The sequence below is a fragment of the Pundamilia nyererei genome, unplaced genomic scaffold (assembly GCF_000239375.1).
Source record: "Pundamilia nyererei isolate P.nyererei 1_Seehausen unplaced genomic scaffold, PunNye1.0 scaffold00849, whole genome shotgun sequence".
Taxonomy (NCBI): Eukaryota; Metazoa; Chordata; class Actinopteri; order Cichliformes; family Cichlidae; genus Pundamilia; species Pundamilia nyererei.
This window is the reverse complement of record NW_005188250.1, coordinates 44,631-53,867: the sequence shown is the minus strand read 5'-3', so window position 1 is coordinate 53,867 and position 9,237 is coordinate 44,631. Positions and strand designations below refer to the sequence as shown.

Genomic DNA, 9,237 nt, shown 5'->3' with positions numbered 1-9,237 from the left:
GCGTTAGTCCCTACACTGGTGTCGACAGAGTATTGTGAATATATTTAATAATCACATTCAGCAGAAAAAGTTCTTTCAGCTTACAGTCTGTACTCTGCTGATCAACACAACACCTGCAAAGTAACCTGTGATCACAATATATTTGTCAGTAACTCAATACTTTACTAAATTTAATAATCACATTACATTTACAATTCTGTCATAATTTGTGTTACAAAGGTTCCTTAGGTTTCTCTACGCAAGTTAGAAACATCAAAAAAACAAACACGCTTTATGTGCTTTGGTTGCAATCAGCTGATTTCAGTTGCTGTGCTGAATAAGCAACATAGTGCAGCAGTCTGGACGTCACTTTTATTTTTATTCTATAGGAGTATCCGATGGTGAGGTAAAAAATGCTTCCAGGACAGAAACAACTGCATTATGCTGCAAACACAACTTCAGCTCTTTGCAAGCACCTGCACAGACAACATGCTAGCGCTAAGCTAGCCAATAACCCAGAGTGACATTAAAGCTGACGGAATGATGACCCCAACCCAGCAGCCAGACCCTGAACTTCAACAGGTAACAGAAGCAGTGATGAGCAGTCAGGCTGTAACCTGACTTCTACCTGTTTATATGTTTCTGCTTCAAGTTCTGCATTAATGTTGCACTTCTGAGTAATGACCAACTCTAGTAAATGGTTCTTATATAGTGTTTTCTACTTGAGCATTCAGACTGCTTTATACAACTTGTGTCATCAACATACATTTAGGTGCTTTTTTTCTGCAGTGGTTTTTATTTAAGTCTGATGGACACACTGGAGAACTTGGGGGGAACTGAACTTGGGGTTGGTATCTTGCCCGAGGATACAGGCACACAGACTGGAGCAGGCAGGGATAAAACCACCAACCTTGTGATTAGTAGATGACCTGTTCTAGTAGATGATCGGGGCGGGGGGCTGGGAGGAAAAGTTGGCTGTCTGGTCGTGGTCTGGGATGCTTGGCCTCTCTGCTGCTGCAGGACCAGGGGCAGTCTGCTTGACTCCACCCCAGAGAAAAAATGTGACATCTCCTGGGTCTAGGGGCGGATTGCTCCTCTGGGGACGAAGGTACCTGGACCTGGGCTATAGAGGATATTTGGGGAGTGTGAGTGTGTGCACAGTGTCCAGTTCTGTTTGTCTCCACGTTGCGTGAGTGCCAAAGTATTCGTATATGTATGTATACCTGTGAGTGAGGGTTTTGTGTTTTCCATAAAGTTTCTGCATTAATGAACTCACGACCGCAGTGAGCTTCCAAGATGTAATCCAGTTTGCACTCAGAGTTCTTGTTCTGACTATTCCCGGCAGCCGTAAGCTTCTCCAAGATCTTATCCGTGCTGACTCAATGAGCCCATTTTGAGAAACTCACGCCTCGTCCCATCGTTTCAATCCCAGCGGGCAGCCTTGTGGGGGTTTGAACAGCCGGTTCCGCCTCCTTCATTCTTCGATAAGCCAATGCCAAGCCAGCTCCGATCAGCAAGAACCCTGTTATCATGGTTCCGAATAGGTAGATATCTTCAGCACTCAGGCTCACCCGAGCCCAGACTTCTCGTTGAGAAAGGGGTGTCAATTGCATTCAGAGACCAGTTGACCAAATCCATAATTCCTCTTTTAGGTTTTAGAGAACAGACTGTGAGAGAGTGTTCCAGGGAAAAGTAATACAAAAAACACGAGACTAGACAAGGACACAAGAGGCTAAGCAGGGGAGCTAAGGGAGAGGAGGAGGAAAAAAAAGTGCGACCGCCTTCGCCAAGAGCAAGAGAAGAAGAAAAGTTTCACACCTTCCCCGTACTTTTTTCTTGCTATCACAGAGGTTGATCTTGGTTTCATCTGTTCAAAGAATGTTTTTCCAGAACTTTTCTGGCTTTTTTACATGTTTTTTTTTAACTCCTTTTTTTAATTTTTTTTTTTTTTTTTTTTTTTTTAGCAAAGTCCAATTTAGCCATCCTGTTCTTGAGGCTTGTGAGTGGCTTGCACCTTTCAGTGAACCCTTTTTAATTACTTCCATGCAGTCTTCTCTTTATGGTAGATTTGGATATCAACACACCCACCTCCTCACCAGAGCTTTCTTTCCTTCTCAGGATGTACCAAACTGTAGATTTTGCCATTCCTAATATTGTAGCAATTTCTCAGATGTTTTTTTTTCTGTGTTCGAATCTTAAGGATGGCTTGTTTCAGCATCATTGAGAGCTCATTTGACTGCATGTCAAAAAAACAAAATTCATGTCAATGTCCAAATATATTTGGACCTAAATATAAACTTGAGATTCAGCTGTCAGTCTACTGCATTAATCAGGATTATTTTAGTGTTATTCTTGGTAAAGTTTGTACTTCCTGGGAAATCTTTTTTCTTTATAGTCTGATTCCAGCTCAGATAAAATCTGCATCCGGAGGTTCAAGAGCTCAGAAAAAGCAACATAAACATTCAATGAAGGCTAAAATATTTAGTAACGATGTTTGCAAAGCTTTATTAACAATAAACAAGCAAACTCACATAAAAAAATAAAATAAATAAACAATATGTAAACGACTTTTGACATATTTAAAGTAACTGACAGACTCAAAAGTTAAAGCTTCAGAGATAAGAGAGGCAACATCTGACTCTGCAGCTACTTGGAAAATATTTCTGTCTTTGGTTTTATAACTCTATTTCATAATCACTTAATTACAGGTAGCAAATTGATCCTGAACATTATTTAACAGATTATTTATCGTCTATAATCCACAGAGCTTCATATTGTTTGTGTTCTGTGTCTGTAATTACTCTGTAACAGCTGATCTCTATACGAGGATTAGTTTGATTGTCACAAAACAATATTCACTCATTTTCAGTCCAGTTCTTCTTACCTGAACAATTTCAAAGATATTTTTTCTGTTTGCTAAGACACTTAACAGTGACCTATGAATCACCCAAGCAGCTCCACGGCTGAACCAGTGTGTGTCTAAACACAACAGAAAACTTGGGCACTTTGTTATTAGTACCAGTCACAAAAACACAATTTGTTTCCAGAAATAGCACAGGTTCATAGATATACAGTAATATATTTGCACTAGACAATTGAGTACCCAAAAACTTGGTATATCTTGGCATCATGTGAAGTGTGTCCTTAAAATTACTGAGGAAACTGGACAACAGGAGGACAAAAGAAGAGGCAGCAGGTCTGTTTCTGAAAGTCATGTCCTTAAGAAATAGAAACATACACAAATAAAACCATTTTCAGCACATAAACCATAACAACAACTGTTAAATTCTCAGTTCTTTTGATCTTTGGGCTGAAGGAAGGACAACACTCGGTGTATAAATGCTCAATCAACAATCTCTTTATTCCATACAACACTTTTAAGCATAAACCATCTGGAGGGGAGACGAGCGCGGGAGGGTGTCCGCCTGATCTCGAAGTGTCTGAGCGTTTCTCACATTCTTATACCCTCAGCCCCCCTCCAAAGTCATAAAACCTAAACATCCACATTCTTTCTCTCTCAGTGAGCCTAAGTTATGACCTTGGCTTCCTGTGCAGTATGTTCTGTTCTTTTCTAATCAAACAAATAAGGCCACGATTCTCTGAAAACAGTATTTCTTATAAATCAGCAGTATAATGCATCATCAACAATGTCATATATTCACAATAATCAGCAGTCTAATGTAATGCAAATCAGTTTAATAAATGTAATAGTTATCACCTTTTTCTAAATCAGGAGAATAATGCAAACTAAAACTACATAATGATTTCACAATCTTTAATTAGAGGTATAACATGGCATAAGATAATATAATAATCTCACACAACAAACTACATTTTTACATAAACTAATCACCCTGTCTTTAACACCCACTTAATCTCTGATGAGTTTACAGTATATTATAATTTGATCCACGATCCAATATACCATTTAGAAAGAATTTGACTGGAGTTCAATTCATTATTAAGCATAACAATGATCCCAAACACACTGCATTTGCAGTAAATCTAAAACGTATCCATCAGTCATGGATCGGCCTCCCCAGAGCCCAGAGCTCAACATTAGTTAAGCAGTGTGGGATCATCTTAACAGAGAACAGAACAAAAGCCAGAAACATCCAAAGAAGAGCTTTGAATATCCTGGAGAACTATTCCTGTAGACTACTTAAAGAAATTACAGAAAAGCTGCCTGAGTGAGTTCAGGCTGTGCTGAAGAATAAAGGCAACAAACTCTGGTTTCACCTTATCTGCTGTATTTCCATACATGTATGCTTGTTTCAGTAATAGCTGCACCTACCACTTTTCATAGCAAAATATAAAGAAATGAAACATTGTTTAAGATGTTGCACAGCTTAATCTTACTACTGGTAAAAACTAACAATTATTATTATTTATAGTTTTACAAAAACCTGCTCAAAGGTAAAAGATTACATGTAAAAATGATGTAAAATGTTGAACTTAATCTAATAGCCAGAATCTTATCTTATTAAACTAGAGAACAACAATGAATGTTTATCCTTGCTGTTATCATGTCGAGTCTAAACCCACAGATTTTTAACAATATCTGTGTTATTTTTTTAATTGTTGCCAGTCTCAGGCTGATAGATCAGCAGCTCCTGGTTCTCAACTTCTTTGGTTTTTAATTTGGATATTGGGCAGTTGAACTCCATTTTGCATTTTATCGTAGTGATGCTTCTCTTACCATACATCATCACCGAAAACACTCAAAGACATCTTAAGTGTGCTGCAATTACTCAGGAGTATGGACCCTGATTCTGCTGTTTATGTTTTCTGTAGATCAAAAATCCAACAACAGTAGCAGCAAGAAGCACAGCAGAAACTATCAGACTGACGATCAGTCCAACAGATCCATCTTCCTTCCCTCCACCTTCATCTTTGTTGTCGTCTCCTGGTTGACCTGTAGGTGAGAAACAGGTGTGAGGTGTCAGCTGTCAGGTAGGTGATGAGTGAAGAACAGAACAGAATCCATTTCCTCTTCAAACTGCTGTCAGACATTATCTACTGCACTCTGATCACATCACTCAGACCAGCTGCTTTCTACAAAGTCTCATCAACAACATCTTTAGAAACAAACATCAACAACCAGGAAGCAGCTTCACCTCTGATCACACACACACTCAACTCTACTCACTCACCTGGAGGAACAACAACACTCAGGTCGATGATGCTGATGGGGTCGGTCTTCAGATGAGCTCTCTTCCTGCGGTTTCGTTCTCTCATAAAGACACGACACTCGTATGTTCCAGTATCATTAATTGTCACATTGTTCAGAATCAAAGACACGTCTCCATCCTTCATCTGTCTGTCCTGCAGATCCACCCGGTTCTTAAAAGATGGATGCTGGTCTTCAAGTACAGGCCCCTCATCTCGGTACATATAGACATATTCATCTTCCAGGTCAGCTCTGCTCCACTCTACAACTATGATGTTGTTGCTATTTGGAGCTCGACATGTCAGAGTGATGTTCTGTCCAGAATCAGCTGTGATGATTTTCTGATCTGAAAGTGGAAACAACACAGAGCAGAGAGGTTAAAGGTCAAAGTACAACTGCTCACTTTTACAGCAGCCAATCAGAGTGATGATCTAAACAAGACTGAAAGCACTAAGCTCTCATGTACACACAGGTTTTACAATCAGAATTTACCATTCATAATTTTTCTTACCATGGTGCTGTGTTGTCAGTGTGGCCTGTTGCAGCAGCAAATGTGTAGTTTTATTTATTTTTGTTGTCTCACTAATCATTTACTTAATTAATTAACATTTTTTTATATTGCTTGTGTTTTCTAAACTGCATTGTTTATACGCTACAACTGATGGTGGCAACTGGATTAGTGTGTTGCCTGCTGTAGCAATTCAATCAATTTTATTTCATATAGCACCAAATCACAACAACAGTCGCCTCAAGGTGCTTTATATTGTAAGGTAGACCCTACAGTAATACATACAGAGAAAAACCCAACAATCATATGACCCCCTATGAACAACCACTTTGGTGACAGTGGGAAGGAAAAACTCCCTTTTAACAGGAAGAAACCTCCAGTAGAACCAGGCTCAGGGTTCTAGTCCCTGTCAGTACTCTTTCTGCAGCATATTGGATTAAGTGAAGGCTTTTCAGGTTGTTTTTAGGACATTCTGATAATATTGAATTGCAGTAGTCCAGCCTGGAAGTAATAAATGCATGAACTAGTTTTTCAGCATCACTCTGAGACAGGATATTTCTAATTTTAGAGATGTTTTTTTAAATAGAAGAAAACAGTCCATAATATTTGTTTAATATGACCATTGAAGGACATGTCCTGGTCAAAAATTATTCCAAGAAACCAGTAAGGAAGTCATTACTTCATCTTCAGCAAGACTTATATATAGACTAGGTATATTTTTATCTTCTTGGTTATTTACTTATTTTAGTTAGTCAATGTTCATGATGCTTGTTTTTACTAAACTGCATTGTTTATACGCTACATCTGATGGCAGTAACTGGATCTATGAGTGTGACCTGTTACCACTGGGAGGATAAAGAGGAGACACTGAGGCTGCAGCACATGAGCTCAGTGAAAACAGGAGAAAATAGGAGTTTGTGGAAAATATTTTAAAAGACTTCAGAGGTTTAAAGCAATGCTGTCTGTAACATTATCTACAGTAAATAATGAGCTCGTTATGAATAGAATCTGTATGTCTTAACATTTACAGTGTGAAACATGTGCTGATAATAAGTGAACATAATGTGTGAGAGAAAGCAGCCTCTCATTATAAGACACTGTGAGTCTCTGCATGCTGCCTTTATGTAGCTACAGCTGTTTGTATACACTGAACAAAAAGCTTTGTAGCTGCATACAGGGCTGGATGTAATGAAATGTTCTTAGGGTGGCAAAATCGAAACCATTTCTTTACACACATGCAGCTTTTACAATGTGTAATATGCCTTAAAATGTAGCCAAGGATTCTGATTTTTTTATACAACTATTTAAAACTCAGGGGCTGATCTACAGAGGTGGCATTGAGTGGTCTCTTGCTCCCCCTTAACTGACAACATTGTCACATACAAGACTACGGTGGCAAGAGATCATTTTACTGTGGCACATGCCACCTCTGTAGATCTGCCCCTGGCTCTATACTGATGCCTGAAACTACAACACATCACACAGACACACACATTACACTTCTTTGTCTCAGTGTTGCATCGCTGACCAAGCGGGTAATTCCACAGACACCACCAGAAGTCGTGATGCCGTCACACACGCAGATGCTCCGAAACCAATTGTTTGGGAATAACATGTAAACCAGACTGATGTTTATTCCTCTTTATCTCAGAGGGAAACACCGTTTGGTTTATAAACCTCACCTGCAGATACAAACACGAAGACACCGAGAATCAGCAAAGTCGAGCAGAGCGACGCAGTTACAGGAAACATTTCCGTGTTTTTGTTTCTGCTGATCTGACTCTTAGTTTGTTCTAAAAGTCTGAGTCTGTTGATATTTTCAGTTAATAACAAAACTAAAGTTGTAAAACTGCCTACATGAGGTTAACTTTGAGGTTTAAATAAAGCTGAAACATTAGTTTTTCAGCCACTCGTTCAAACGCCACACTTTCAGTATCTTAAGGAAGTCGCATTAAAGTGACGTATGTTACGCTGCGCTGTACGATGCCCATGAATAAGTGCGTCATAACTAAAGCGGTGAAATCTAAAGCAGGTCTGAGTGTTTAACAGGTTCAGTTCTTGAATGATCTCCACAGAACAACACAAACATAACCTCTCTCATCATCAACCATCAGCTACATACTAAAGACCATCATCAGCCAAAGGACTTCAAAATGACGTCACTGAATAAAAATGTATATTGTACTATGGAGGAGGCAGCATTTAGCTGGAGCCTCCATAAAAATCACAGCTGATCTGGAGAACTTTGTCCACCACCTGCAGCTGCTGCAGCACTTCAGGTAAATCACATGACTGTAATCAGAGTACAGGAGAGTAACTGAGTACATTTGCTCTTCATGATTGTGGTGGTTTTCTTCTTTTTTATTGTACGCATGAAGTCTGACATCTTTTGGTTCTTCAGATCATAAAACACATTGAATATGATAATAATAATAATAATAACAATAACAATAACAATAACAATAACAATAATAATAATAATAATAATAATGGATTGGATTTATATAGCGCTTTGATGTGTTTTCACACATTAAACCAGCCAACAGTAACTCCACATGAAATTCATCTGTAACCAGTAAAGTGAAGCTTTAATCCTGGTTCAGATGGATTAACATTAACAATCTGTTAATCCAGTGAAGCTCACAGACTTCAGTCAACCTGTCAGATTACCTAAAAGACTGAAAGACGTCATTTTAAACACTTACTGTTGTTCTGAGGGATCTCTGAAACCCTCAAACACTCTTCTGATCATCAGGATGGGAAATTTGAAATTATCCACTGAAAGATAAAAAACCCAAAAGTCTGAGTTCAGTATCAGCTTTTTCAGTATGTAAAAAGGTGATACTGAAGATTTATTCCACTTAATAAAAAAAAAAAAAGTTAAAAAAAAAGTTAAGAAATCAAACAATAAAATGTAACAAGTTTAAAGTCTTTGGATGAAGTGACCTCTGTACCACAGAGCCACAGATCAAACTAACCCACACATCCGTGTGTCATCCTGTTTGGTACAACACACCCTTCACCTGTGTGACATCAGTGCACATAGCAACACCAAAAAAAATCAAAATTTAAAATGTAACAATTTTAACACACTGCACATAAAGTGACCTCTGCACCAAACAGCATCAGATCAAGCTAAGCCACATATCCGTGTGATACAATACAATACAATACAATAAATCACCTTTTACACCTTCACGACTGTCACGGCGAGTGAGAGGAGCCATGTGGAGGAGGAAAAGGAGGATCCACACGCAGACAGTCATGAAGGTGTAAAAGGTGATTTATTGAACACAAAAGGAGAGGCAAACGGCAACACGGAGAACTAAACTATACTGGGAAACAACTAAAACTACAAAGCACAAACCTGAATGAGAATGAGCAGAGGAGAATGATGATGGACAGCAGGGAGAACACACGGGTGAGACATGGTAGATACACAGATTGATTGGTAATTTATTTCAACATGTGAACAATATACAAGTACATTTAGAAAAGAAATAAGAGAGAAAAAAAAATACTATACAAATTACATACAAAAAAACATTCTGATTAATTTACATGTTGAAAGGGAGTGGGA

At 38.5% G+C, this 9,237-nt stretch overlaps 1 protein-coding gene across 1 annotated transcript; it reads right to left on the bottom strand.

Annotated features, from left to right (window-relative positions):
* Nucleotides 1-4,698: 4,698 nt before the first annotated feature.
* LOC102194622 (selection and upkeep of intraepithelial T-cells protein 7-like) lies at nt 4,699-5,663 on the bottom strand. Its single transcript, XM_005755032.1, has 3 exons — nt 5,642-5,663; nt 5,133-5,495; nt 4,699-4,894 (listed from the first exon to the last, which is right to left on the bottom strand). The coding sequence occupies exons 1-3, from the start codon at nt 5,661-5,663 to the stop codon at nt 4,731-4,733; spliced, it is 549 nt and encodes a 182-aa protein (XP_005755089.1). The 3' UTR covers nt 4,699-4,730.
* Nucleotides 5,664-9,237: the final 3,574 nt, after the last annotated feature.

Bases quoted from the DNA above. Each gene is read 5' to 3' on its own strand.
- LOC102194622 (XM_005755032.1), bottom strand. From the start codon at position 5,663: ATGGTAAGAAAAATTATGAATG. The intron at 5,496-5,641 runs GTAAATTCTGAT...TTCCACTTTCAG, and splicing joins GGTAAGAAAAATTATGAATG to ATCAGAAAATCATCACAGCT. The intron at 4,895-5,132 runs GTGAGTGAGTAG...TCTCACCTACAG, and splicing joins GAGTGTTGTTGTTCCTCCAG to GTCAACCAGGAGACGACAAC.